The sequence below is a fragment of the Eretmochelys imbricata genome, chromosome 1 (assembly GCF_965152235.1).
Source record: "Eretmochelys imbricata isolate rEreImb1 chromosome 1, rEreImb1.hap1, whole genome shotgun sequence".
NCBI lineage: Eukaryota > Metazoa > Chordata > Testudines > Cheloniidae > Eretmochelys > Eretmochelys imbricata.
This window is the reverse complement of record NC_135572.1, coordinates 270,169,219-270,183,325: the sequence shown is the minus strand read 5'-3', so window position 1 is coordinate 270,183,325 and position 14,107 is coordinate 270,169,219. Positions and strand designations below refer to the sequence as shown.

The 14,107-nt window shown below is 42.0% G+C and overlaps 1 protein-coding gene across 1 annotated transcript in view; it reads left to right on the top strand.

Annotated features, from left to right (window-relative positions):
* UBN2 (ubinuclein 2) overlaps positions 1–13,161 on the top strand; it is a 99,922-nt gene extending 86,761 nt beyond the window's left edge. Inside the window, exons 15-17 of the mRNA XM_077831168.1 lie at positions 451–697; positions 1,587–1,676; positions 3,958–13,161. Coding sequence (XP_077687294.1) covers positions 451–697; positions 1,587–1,676; positions 3,958–4,007 — 387 coding nt within the window. The 3' untranslated portion in view covers positions 4,008–13,161. The remainder of the gene's footprint in view (positions 1–450; positions 698–1,586; positions 1,677–3,957) is intronic.
* The last annotated feature ends 946 nt before the right edge of the window (positions 13,162–14,107 follow it).

Here is a 14,107-nt window from a genome sequence, read left to right as displayed (position 1 = left end):
AGCTCTGATTACCCTCCTTCTCATGTACAACCAGCAAAGAAATGGTGTTATGCCTAGACTGAAGGCAATCACAAGAGATGAACAAGAATGTCATTATGCCTGAATCTTATAAAATTGAAAATTGTGCTTATATAACAAGCCAAGAATGTGAGGAAAAACTCAAACATTGATAGCAGATACTTTTAAGGAATTAAGCTTGGTATTTTAAGGAACACCAGATATAACACAAACATTTCAATTATTTAAATTTTTTTAACTTTCTGTTCTTGGTTTTGTCTCAGTACGGCTTTGATTGTAAACTCCTTGGATCAGGAACTGATTGATTTTTTTTTCTGTGTCTGTACAGCACCTAGCACAGTGGGTCCTGGTCCATGACTAGGGCTCCTAGGTGCTACAGTAATACTTTCAAAAAATTGCTTATTGTTATTTGTAACCCCTGTCTCTGTACAGTCAACAGCAGGAGCATCATTACTGGCAAATGCCTCACCTCTGACGCTTATGACATCACCCCTGTCTGTAACCAATCAGAATGTGACATCTGCACCATTGACTCCTTTTGGGATGCTGGGTGGCCTTGTTCCTGTGACTGTACCCTTCCAATTTCCCTTGGAGCTGCTTGGCTTTGGGACGGACACAGCTGGAGTAACAACCACCTCGGGATCTACCTCAGCGGCTTTCCACCACAGCCTAGCTCAGAGTAAGTGAAGCTAGTTATTCACACTGCAATGTAATTCAGCGTCCTTACTTCACCACTTGCGAACTCAAATTGGGAAGGAAGTGATGGAAACACCATTGCTTGAGTTACTTTAAAGTTGGACTGGGCAAAGTACAGTGTTATAATGTGTTATATAATTCTGTAATTGTGTATGATTCTGAAAATTAGTCACAGTTTTCTTCAAGATGATGACCAGCACTGACATGTTCATAGTATACAATGGGATTTGAACTTACTTTTTGTATTAGTTTGTCCCACCTTTTTAGAAGAGAGAACACAGTTTTATTAGAGTAGTTTCTGTGCTATAAGTTTTACAAAGCAATTAATCAAAAGACTGGTAATGCAGAGACACTTGGTCTAGGTCAGAGCCATGCTCCCCTCGGTAGCAGCTCACACAGAGCCTCTGATACTAGAACCATTTTTAACTGCAAGGGAGAATATTGACCAAGACAGGATTTATTATCTCCTAGTGTAGAAAAAGCCTTTAGATTTTCCACTTGGATTATTATTGGAGGCAATAGGGCCTTTCTGTTTACTGAAACAGTCCGAAGGATTGCATCTCTAACATGCCCTGTGCCCAGGTACTGAATAAACCCATGGCTGAATGGACCAGCTTTTGGTGATGTTAACCCATTGGCCCTTGATCCCACATGTGACAGTGCTATCATGTAATTCTTGATATCTCATTTAAGGTTTGGGGTATGGCTTAAAACAAGTAATGGGAATGTGCTGATGTGCATCTAGTTATTTATGTAGTGCCCATCAACGTAGCTCTGAAAATAAGAGGCTGCTGTTTTTAAACATGACAGCCTTCTTGTATACATTAGATTTGAATTCCTGCTTTTTTCCCCAATCTTTTCATTTCATTCAGATTTACTGAAGGGTTTGCAGCCAGGTGCCCAGCATGCAGCAACACTGTCTCATTCACCTCTGCCTGCTCATTTGCAGCAAGCTTACACAGGTAAGGAAATCCTTTTCCCCTCCTCCCTTTCACAGAAGTTAAAAACCTAAAGGCCAAATTTATGTTTTTGGCCTGAGAATTTGTCTGGGCTTCAGCTTCCTTACTGGGGACCAGATTGATGATGATCTGAAGATAACGAAGACAACAAAGGAAGTGGCTGGAATATTCTCAGGCTGCAGTAATGGCAAATGGTGCTCATGCTATTGCAGTTTTATGTGTGGAAATGGAATGGTGGGTCTTTCATTCATAAATTGTCACTACTATTGACTCAAAAGGTCAAAAATCTTGGAGGTAGTGAACTTTCTTGCACTGGAAGCTAGAGACCAAAGATTGCAATGAAACAGAATTATTAGTACCCATTAAATAATTTTATTGGTTACAAGATGAATGAGGGACTTATTTGTGAAGCCATTCTTCCCCTTTGGAGGTGACACTGAACTTCCATTTACCAGCTTCTTGATTTTTCTGTAATTCCTTTGTATGCGTACAACACCTCATACTTCCAATAGGAGCAGGAGGTTGAAAACTCCTGACAGATTAGCTCAGACAAATATTTTCCCTTCCCTGAGAGGATTAGTTTGATTTTGTTTTTTTTTTTTTTTTTTTTGGCAGTATGGTGTAGAGCAGAGGTTCTCAAACTGTGGGTCGCAACCGCGTTTTAATGGGATCGCCCAGGCTGACGTTAGACTTGCTGGGGCTCAGGGTCAACCCTAGGTGGTAGGGCTCAAGTTACTGACCCCCCGACCCAGGGCTGAAGCCCTTCAGCTTTGGAACCCCCGCCTGGGGCAGTGGGGCTTGGGTTTTGGCCCCTCTGCCTATGACAGTGGGGCTTGAGTGGGCTCAGGCTTCAGTCCCTCCTCCTGGGGTCATGTAGTAATTTTTTAATCAGAAGGGGGTCACGGTGCAATGAAGTCTGAGCACCCCTGGTCTAGAGCTGTAGCTCACGAAAGCTTATGCTCAAATAAATTTGGTAGTCTCTAAGGTGCCACAAGTAATCCTTCTCTTTTTAAGGATACAGACTAACACGGCTGCTACTCTGAAAACTGGTCTAGAACAGTGGCCCTCTGTCATGCCAGCTCCAATTAAGGGAGGTAAATTGGAGCTGGTTAGAGAAACCTGCACATAATTGGGAAAGGGGAAACAGCTGCCAGACTATTAGCCTGTGGCTATATACAGGCCCAGAGGAAGGAAGGGGGGAAGCCAGAGAGGGAAGCCACTAGCTCTTCCCTTCCGGGTGCTGAGGCTAACGAATCCTCAAGGCTGAAAACCCCAAGCTGTGTAGAGTGAGAAGGTGGTGGGATTGCACCCAGTAAATAAACTGCACCAGTGATTGCTGAACCTGAGGGTCTCTGAGTGGTTTTCGGAGCAGAGCACAGGCAGGACCAAGGGGGACCCTGCTACACCCTGTTACAGTCCACAAGCTCAGCATGGCTGAAAAATCATTCCACAGTTGTAAAGGATCGTGCAATTTAGGACATGGAATTTTCTTGGCTACTTCATGAGTTGTGGCTCAAACAGGGAATGGGGGTCTGAAGTGGGCAGAGTGGAGCTGGGAGTGTTCTTTATTCCACCCACACAATGCTCAGCTCCACAGGTTTTAGGAAAAAAGAAAAGGAGTACTTGTGGCACCTTAGAGACTAACAAATTTATTTGAGCTCCACAGGTTTTAGGCTGTTTCAAGAGCCTGTGAAAGCAGTTAAACCTTTTACTCATCTGTTTGCTTCAATAAGTCCTTGTGGCAATAAGTACCATAGGTTGATTTTTATATGCTTTATTGCAAAGAGTGCTAGAGACACCTGAGGATTAGATTTAGAACTCTCCCAAATGACAATTTAGCTGTTATTTCAAGAAAGAATAGTGTATTGTGCTGAGTGTTAAGCATCAACAATTCTAATGCAAATTAAATAAGCTGGTGAGAAGATAATGAGGGACTCCACTCCGTGAAGACAGCACATTATAGTAGTGTTTGAGCTGGGCATCCCCAATTTAAATTTTAGTTTTAAAAAATAACCAGAAGCCGCCCACATCCTGTAGACAACTTATCAGTCAGTCACAGCCTTTGGTGCAAACAAGTACATTCATTTACTGCAAGTCACAGTTGTGCACTCTCACTAGCTGCTGGAATTCACATATTTGGGGCAACCAACAGGAACACAGTTCAGTATTCTGCAGTGCGGGTTGCTTTATTTATAGTGTAACTCACATAATCACAAGAGAACTTTATACCTGTGTTTCTTTGTTCCTCTTCTTTCCCCCTTCTACCCCCACCCCCAAATTCCAGATGGAGGCCAAAGTAAAGGGGACACTAAGTTACAGCGGAAAACCCAGTGACTTCTGGATGAGCAAGGGAGCATGAAGCGGTTCTGATTGGCTGATGGAATCTGCCCAGTTGGGAAAGTGCTTACATGGTCACAGGGCTGCTGTTTCTGTCAATGTTTACATACTCTCATCCCAAGCACTGTGGTGGGAGGAAAGAAGAAAAAGAAAATACTCGATCAAATAGAGGAGGAAAAGGAGGAAAGGCTTTCATGCAGATTGATCATAGTTTGAGCTTACCTAAAGAAACTCAGCCTTTTAAAATCTATTCTGACTGGCAAGTTTCAGTTGTCAAACCCACAGTGGCACAATGTTTACTTTCTGGGTAATGCCTAATGATAAGGAGGAAGCATAAAGAGCGATGGAGTAAATTTCTCCATCTATCCTGGGAGGTAGGAAGCCACCCACTTTAACAATTTGAAAGAATATAAGTGGGCCCTGCAAAAGAATGCAAAAGAATATAAATGGGCCCTGAGTGTATCATATGGTTGTGGACCTTATGTAGTACAGACCAGAGACGGTCTGCTGCTCGGGCAGTCTGACGTAAATAAGAATAAACTTTCCACAGATAGTTTCTGATACAGACATTTGTCCAACATTACCTCTTTGGAAAAGCCAAATGAATACAGGCCTTGTTTGGTTTTGTGGGTACTGTGGCTAAAGCAGTCTCATTACTCCCCAGGCAGAGCTCCCTTTCAAAGAGAGAATCCTGTTGGAGAGGCAGGAGAAGAGTAAAGAGCGGTTTACATTAGTCTCCACTCCCAAGTTAATTTTAGCACAGAATGTTTGGTATTTAAAGAAAAAATTCTGTCTTTTTTACATAAAATGGAATCTAAATTTTGTTTCAGATCAGACAGCATTCTTATCTCCCCACACCTAATTTTTTTGGAAGATGGACACTATGGTTTTCCACCCTTAAACTAGTTTCATTTCTTCAATTGGTTCTCCTTGTGTATCTCTGCTATTACCGTATAGAATCTACATCCTTCATAAAACACAAGGGCACTTCCTCATCCTTGCTGGATCCGTTCCCTCTTCCATCCAACTACTTTCAAAAGCTAGACATGGTAGTGAACCCTTCAGCTCAGGAGAGCTGGATGTGGTTTACTTCAGAGCCAAGTTATACTGCTTCAAGCATTAGCCAAAGAGGAATCGTTCAAAAGCAATCTGGGGTGCCTTTTCTCCTCCTGGGGCTGAATGTGTTGTCTCTTTAGCATTCCTGGCCCCTGCTGGCCTGGGGTACTCATGACCTGAACTCTGCCCTGCATGGTATTACAAGACAGCAAGGCTGGCTTTCATTTTTGGATAGCAATATATTGGGTAGTCCGTTTGTATGTTTAGGAAACGTTTAGCACACATTGCACTTTTGATAACAGGATAGAAGAGGTTCTTAGATTAAAACTTTATTGTTGAGTCCCATCTTTCTATAAGCGGAAAGAAAAGCATGGCAGAAATTGCAAGGTAAAAGTAAGAAAGTATGGGATCTTCTGATCTGGAATATCACAGTTTCTGATTTGAGGTCCTTTCTCTTGCAAATCCAGTATATCCCTGTGATCAAAGATGCTGGAATTCTAGTCTGTCTTGAACTTTCCAGTAGTTCTGATCTGAGATTGTACTTGTGACTGACTGTCACCTCACACCTTCCAAGTACAAACTTTGACCTCTGGCTATTAAATCTCTAGTGTTTTTGCTAGACCAACTTTTAGCTTTCCATTTTCTTTGACATGTGAACTATTTTTCTTAAGACCAGACAACAATTCTTTTTTCTATTTAGATCTCTTTAATTTTATATATATAAATTATATATAAACATGAATTTAAAATAATATATATTGTATATATCATATAAAAATAAATGAATGTTGGGTTGAGCCCAGCAATAAAGGATTTTGCACAAGGAATTTCTGTAAAGGACAGATTGAACCAAAATAAGATCCATTAGGTTTTGAATTTCACCCCTGTGGCACTAGGCAAATTGTGTTTTTCTGCTAATGTAAGTGTTCTGTAGGTGGCATTTGGTTAGACAAAATTACAACTCTTAGCATCAAGGTTAATTTCAAAAAGGGTGTATATATTCATACAGACCCTGGCATTCCTACTCAGATGAAAATTCTCCAAGGCATAAGACTCCATTAACTATTCAGAGGGTAGCGTCCAAGTTTTGCTTTTGTGTGATCTTTTACCCCAGGAAGGGAGGAAGGAAGCAGATTCTGTGAGGCCAGAATTCTTTGACCTATGCCAAACGTACCACACTTCTAATAATGCATGTAGCTGAGGGGCTGAAGTGGAGAGCCACCCAGCAGCAATATGTGGAAAAGACCCCCCGCTCCAAGAGAACTCTGCCCTCTTCTATACTTCCTCCCTCAAAGTGTCTCGCTCATATTGCCATCCTTTACTTCCATACTACTTTTTTTTTTAAGTGAAATTCTAGATCTAGTGACAGGTACACAATTGACAGTCCTGGAGATTGGAGCCCTTTATCCGTACAGCACAGACAATGACAGCACAAGTTTCCTTTCTTCCGCAAGTGTGCCTCATTTGCAGAGCATCATCTCTAGGATTGAGAGGGGAATTCAGTCTCCACAGCCCATTCAATCGTTGGCCTGTTTGTTGAGAATGGTAACAAGAAGGCATATTAGTACTAGTTTTGGAAATAGTTGTATGATGTGAAACTGAACTGAGGTCACAAACTCACTTCATATAGGCCACTGAAACAGTAACTATTTTTAGTCACTACCAGTCTGATGGGCCACTTTGGAATCAAGTGACCCAAAGGAGAAAGATTCTGTATTTCAACGCCTTCTCTATGCTCCACTTGTTCAACCCAGAAAGACCAGGTCAAAAGATAACTACAGAGTAATTCCCGGGATCTTTGCAGAATGGGGGAGCATGAGCAGATGTGCAGTGAAGGATATCTGCAACATCCCAGTGCAAAATTAGACTAATACACTTTACTACTCCTTGCACAGCAACTTGTTGTTTAAGCTGTTTTTCAAGAGTTACTATTTTTAAGGGCCTTTGGTAATATATATAAGCTGTTGTACATACTAAACCCTCAGTATTCACAAGCAATAAGAGCCAGTTGAGCTGTCTTTCTGGGCAGCTGACCTTAATTTGGGGATTGTTCGTGAGCTGGATTATCAAGCTCACTCTGAGCCTCAAATAATGCAAGCAATAATTTCAAACACAGGTTTTAGATGCTAAAAACCCTTTGGGTAATGCCTTCTGCTACATGTTCCAAAGCTCCAAAAGGCATAGGTAGCAATTTTAAATCCTCTGGGAACTTTGCAAATAGAGAAAGGAGCTAGGCTAGGTGAACCACAACCTGCAAAATTTCTAATAATTTGGATCATTACTGCTGTGTTCTCCACCTCCCCAAGATAGATGTTGATGACCTAAATCGTTATTTTTTGCCCATCATTCTCTATTATTTTGCTGTTAAAATGAATTAGTAATATTGAGTCACCAAGTCATGAGTGGATGCTGTGGGTTTAACATCTGTTTTCAGCTAATCAGAAGTGACTTTTAATAACCTGGGTTCTGCTTTTTGTTTGAATCCTGTCAAGGCTGTTTGGTGCATAGATTTTGGGTGAAACAGGCACACAGGGTCTTGTTCCTTTCCCCCACTCCAACTGCCTGACACTTCCTCCACGCTCCTCCTCCACTTGGTCCAGGACACGAAAGCAGAGAAATCCTGCAACTCTCCCAAGCTGCCATCAGTTGTGCAAACCATAACCTTCTGGGGGTTGTCTCTTAAGACTCCAACTAACTTTATCACTTTTGCTGCTACATTTGTAAAATGAACTTTTGGCTGTATTTATTAGCAAATTTTAATCTAGTTTACAGTTCGTTTTTGGAGTAGTTTTTGCCCACAGATGGATTAGGAGTGATGGGGTGTTTGATTTTTTTTTTTTTTGAGTGCATTGTTAAAGGCACAGTGATCCCTCTTCTATTTTAGTTTTGGACTTTCTTTGAAGATGGAATTGCAGGAAAAAGCAAAACCTGCAGTCAAGCAAAGCTCTGGAAGGTTTACACCCCGGACTCCAGCTCCCCATTTTTTGCTAAGATGGGGATCACAATAGGGACACTTGCTGTTTTGTTTTCTTAAAATGAACCAGAAGGTAAATGTGGTAGGTAAATGACTGGTTAATTAACACTTTATGCAATTTTAATTTTATAGAAGTTTAAAAATAAAAGTTGGTAGATTCTGATTGGTCCTAGCTCTGGTGAAATGGCTGTTACCCCTCCATGACTTACTTGATTCAGGCCTTTGTCCTTTGTTTAAGTGCCTTTTCTTTATTTTATTTTCCCCTCTCCCTTCCTTTAAACTGTTCTCAGAGATCCTAAAGTGCTGGGAGGCATTTGGGAGAAAAATTTTAAACTTGCCAAGATGACTTTATGCTGTTATACTGTTTTCCCTTTTGTAAAAAGTGTGTGTGTGTGTGTGTGTGTAATAAGTTATAGCTGCTGTACCATGGCATTCATTCTGTATGCTCTCTCACACACAAAGCAGTATTCCTAAGAATCCTGTTTTCCTTCTGAAAGGTGGACATTTGGGCACAGATGACAGTATAGTAAGGTGGGGGGAGTGAGAGAGAGAGGAGTTTAGTGGGAAAGGAATTTGATGTATTTCCCTTTGGAGGTCTATGTTTCAATCTTGTTTAGGTCGCAGATGAAATTAGTTTGGTAGTCTCAATCTGTCTACCTGTAAGTATTAGACTGTCTCTCATAACCACTCCTAGAGTTTGGAACAATTCCCCACAACTGATGGCCCTTTTAGTAGAGGAGACAGCTAAAATACTAGATTACAACAAGTCTGAACTGAGATGTATTACAGGGAAGCTTGCATGGTGCTATCCACATCTGCCTGACATTAGTCATGCCATCAGTTTCTAGCTTAAATTAGTACTTAAATTCACCAAAGTTGTGCCACTTTCTCGCATGCAATAGATGAATGGAGTGGGCTTCCTTATATTGTTCTCAGCAAATTAGTCTCAGTAAAATTTAAAACCTTGTTATAATCCACAAACTGCTTAAATCACACACCAGAAAAAGTGCATTTTTCCAGCTCTTAGCAAAGATTGGAGTAAGGTGTCATGTTGTTGAGACTTCATTATTTGTAGAAGATCTACTGATTAGCAATATAAAGAATTACAATACATCTTAACTACAGTGATCAAACTAAATGAACATAGATTTTCTTTGTTTATTAAATTTTGCTTGTTATATAACAAGCAATCTGCTAATAGGTGTCAAGTGATTTAATGCAAATTAGCAAGGTTTTACTATATGCTGAAAATAATTGAACAGATGTCTAGCTTGCATTTCTATAAAAATGTTCAGAGAAATCAGTGTTGACTAGTCAGAAGCAAAATTAGATGTTGACTAATGCTGAATGTTGCTCCACCTACGATAACAAACGTAAGTAGGCTATGGTGGTTCTGTGCGGTATTTCTACTAGGTAGTGTGACAGGGTTGGTCTGGATGCAATGTGGAGGAGGAAAGAGTTGGCTTTCCCCTTCCAGAAACCAGATCAAGGTTTGAGAACTTCCCTCCCTAATTAGGAGCAGAGTTAATCTAGGGAGCAAGGTGGGCTGTCAAGTACCAGGGTTTGGTTTTGTGAGAGAAAATAGGGTATGGACGTAATTTTAGTTTTTAACTTACCCAAAAGCCTTTTTTAATATGTTGAAAATCATGAATCTATCTATCTAATCTGTGATCCTGCCAGCACAAAGCAGCCCCAAAGCTGGCTTACCCACCTTTCCTGAGACCCAGCAATTCCTGGCTGTTAACATAGCCCCTTGGGGCTATGGGTAGGTGAAGTAACTTAAAGAATCTATGAATCTGCTCCAAGGGACCAGCGTGGCATGCAGCTGTCCCAGGACTGGGGGGAACACAAAGGTGCCCTCCAGCCATGTGTGCACCCCCTACCTGAGTTGTGCTGTATTCTCCTTAGCTGAGGCAAAGGATGTCTGTCTACATTTTTAGTATCCAACGTGATAACTGTAACTCTATAGAGCAACTCTTAGAATGAAGAAAATCTTTTTGCTACTTATTCCATCTTTCTAGAAATGAACTGCAACTTCTCCTTTTCTCTCACCACCCCCTTCTGGCTGTAAAGGAGGAAGCTGCTAATAATTTTTTAATACTAATGAAAGTGTCCAGTACAAGTGGGATACACTACCTTTGGTTAACTTTGACAGTGTTCTTGACTGCCCAACAACAAAAGAAAGGATGTGAGGGGGAAGATCTGTTGTCCAACCAAAACAAGTTGGGAGATACTACCAAGTTTAAGATAAACCAAATAACTAATGACACCCAGAGCTTATTTGGAACTGATTAGTTTCCACCTATGGGGGGAAAAAACTGTTTTGTGTTCTCAGCTTTTTCCAGATAAGGCCTTAGTTTGATTAGTAGTCATGAATATCAACTATGCAGATAAGTATTCTTTACATATTCCAGTGTTATGTACACTCCTCACCCTGCCCCCATTAACAAATGTTAAACTTCTACCCAAAGAAACAGGACATAGTTTTTGAATGTCTGTACTACAAAAAAGTATTTTTTTCTAACAGGGAAAATGAACTTTGTATTCAAAAAAAAAAAAAAAGAAAAAAAACCCATTTTCTTGTGCAAACTCTAGTATCAGAAGTGTAATGAAATGGCTTTTGAAGGGAGACTAAAATCTCCAGTTGGTGATAAGTTTGATTCTGAGAGCTTTTTAGATAGTTGCACAATATTCAGCTCTGCAGAACTGGACCAAGAAGCCACAGCAATCTGATGTATAGATTACACTTTTGGGTGGTGAGGGATTGATTTCCTGTACCCTTCCTACCACCGAAATATAGGATTTAGTAAATGCAATGTTTAGTGAACTGACTGCTTTTAATTAAGGGGAGATTTTAGCTAGTCAGTGGCCGGATCTCTTATAAATGGAGCCTCTTCTAAATAGAGGCTGAATTGGGATCCCCACTGCCTTCTTTTTCACTGCTCAGTGTTGCACTTGTTACAGCGGAACAATCCAGCTCAGAGGCAAGAGCTGTAATGAATCTGTTTTAAAGTCAGTATTTCTATCTTGCTGTAGCAATTTGTGCAATTTTCTTGCATACATTCTCACGGTTTAGACTGGGATTTGTTTCTCTCCAGAATATTTATTTAGGACTATTGATTTAAAGAAGTAAAATACATTACACTGTTAATTAATTATTCCTCTCTACTTCCCCCCAAAAAGTCTCTGCTGAGCATTGTTATATTTTAGCAGTTAAATTAATCCCCTTTCTATGTGATTTGTCTCCCTCGTCCAGCCTCCTTCCCCTGAGGGTCGGGGATCAAATGCATTTTGTGGTTAAGTAATCCTTAGAATGCTGGTAATTTCTAGGCTACCAGTCAAAGATGCGTACTACAGTAGGAGGGTATCTGTTGCTCTAATTTAGAGAGAGAGAGAGAGAGAAAGCACTGTACTAGAACTCTTCCTTGTGAGCAGACATGGGCGAGTCCTTTTACCTCTGCCTAGTGAAGGCATTTGCTCAACAGCAGAGCTTCCAAGCTTAAAACTTGCTTATTCTAATTGCAGCAAGAGTCCTCTCAGTGAAAGGGTTTAGGCTGCAGTATCCAGTTTATTGTTTTATTCAAAAATATATGAAAGAGTTAACCAGCTTAATTCTACTTGGCTGGCTGGTGCTCTTGAGAATGTAGATTATGTATAGTGAGGGGCTGAAGGCCCTTTACATGGGTACTTTCCTGACTGTCATTGCCAAGTTTAGAACAAAAAAATAGCAAGTGCTTATTGTGCCTCAACTAAATTAAAAAGAAACTGTCAGTATACAGACTTTTGTGATCCTCCTTAATACCAAGAAAGGGAATGTACAATTCCTGTGCAATGGCAGACATATTTGAAGTGGGGATTCTGTGATTTTTTTTTTCTTTTTTATTCCACACGAATTCACGTCTACTTGCTCCTTAATACCTGCTTACTTCAGAACATGGGGAAAAGCCCTTGGCTTGGTGAAAGAAAGAGCAGGCCCATGTGCTTATCTGATGAACTCCCCTGTAAAATGCTTCCCCCATGTGACAAGAAGCATGTATAACAGCCCTTGAGGAGAGGGGCCTGAATAACCAAATCCAGCTACTTATTGGTGATGGGTGCCAATTACTTTGGTTTTGTTTTTTTACAAAGATGCGTTCCACTAACTTAAAGGGATACTGTATTTTTAAACAAGTGATTTTTGATTTCTCTCTCCTTATAAAACTGGACCTGAACACAAGTTTTGAGTTGATTTTTTTTTTGTAATAATCTCAGGACCTGAAAGATTGTAGCATTTAGTGTGTCTTAAAAATTATGTACTGTACCAGCCATGGATTTTGTAAATACACGTGTCTCCCTTTTTTTCTATTATTTTAGGGTTTTTTTTAAAGAAAGTGTGTAAGGCTCTTTGCCAGAGGAACTGGTGCCTGCTTAATTTCAATCCTGAACTGGAGCAGGAAAATGGGGGAGCTGCTGCCACAAAAGCCTGCACCAGTTCCAAATGTGTATGCTTGCTGATCAGTTTAATACATGCTAGCCATTTAACTGGGAAGCTAGAGTTTCCTGTGTGCATTCCCAAGTATGGTTGGCAGTGCTTTGTCCACCTGGGAGGTTCCTGATAAAACTCTTCACCTTGATACTGTGATGTTTTCCCTTTCCTCCCAAATATTCAGGTTTATTGTCCTACCTTTTGCAGGACAGTTCAGTTTTTTTTTTTGACAGGTCACATATCTGACATTCTGCAAGAATAGCTGGTGGAACATAATTCCTTTTATCATACCTTGGTCCCGCAGGATAAAATTGCAGAGAAGGCAGTGCTATCCCATAACCACATATGTGCACTCACTCTTGCAGATCTCAGTGGGGTAACTGAATCTACTGAACCTGCCTCACAGGTCCCAAACATGTTCTGACCCTTCCTACTTTCACTGTCCTAAACAGGGTGCTGAGATTTTTTGGCAATAGGCTTGCTCTGAGATTCCAAGTGTAGCTAGCAGACCTGTGTTCTAAAGTAAGAGCCTTATTTAATTGAGTGTAGATGTTTCCTGTCCTTAATTGGGACAGGGTTCTTTTTCATGAGTGTATTTTTCTTTTGTATGTGTCACGTGTCTGTGCTGTATTAAATAAAGAGGAATGTACATATTAGCAGTGTGTGTGTGGTTGTGAGATAGATAACTTCTCAGCATCATAAAGACTGGACTATTTACATCTATCTAAGCTTTCCGCTGTAGCTGCCTTCATTCCACGTGTTGGTTCAAATAACATGATCAGGTAACATGATCAATCCCCCACGGTTGGGGGAAGAACGCCACAGCTTCAGCCTGCAAGCAGCAATAATGGGACAGAGCGGGAGGAAGATTCACAACTGCAGCGGGCGGGGGGGAGGACGGGTAGCTATGATTAAATAAACGTGTAAAGGCAGGGGTGTTAAACTACATCTTATCTTCCCCTTCCCCCCCCCCCCCCCCAGGGCTGGCTCTGCACACGGTGGCGGTGCTGGGCCGCTAGGTCTTGTTCTCAGCTTTGCTCTAGCGCCCCCCCCCCCGGCTGTAGCTAATCTGCTCGTTTCTGACACTGAAGAAGAGCCCTGCACTGAACTTCGATTGGCCCATCAGTGTTCGCCCAGCCCGCCTGCGGCTGCAGAGGGGCGAGCCTTAAATTAGCCCGGGGAAATGTCGGCCCGGGTTTGGTTGATCAATTAACCCCGACCCCGCGCGTCAGAAGCTGCTGACCGTGCCCCAGAAAACTCAGTCCGCCCGGGGCTGGTAGCGGGCTGGGTTGGGGGCGAGCTGAGCAGCGGTGCCGCTTGCTCCCCTTATCGGCCACCCAGCATGCGGCAGCCGGGGGCGGCGCCGGGCGGGGCGTGACCTCCCGGCCGCGGCGGCGAGCGCCCGCTGGTGGTCCTGGCACGCAGCGGGGCCGCCCGCTTTGCTCCGTGGCCTCCCCAGTTCAACGTCGGGGCCAGGTTCCAAGGCCACGCACCGCCCTCATCGCCCCACGGCCTTCGGGTAAAACTACACTTCCCAGCGCTCCGTGCAAGGAGAGCGGCCGTTCCCATGACGTAGTGCGCCTCGTTGGTGTGCAGACACGA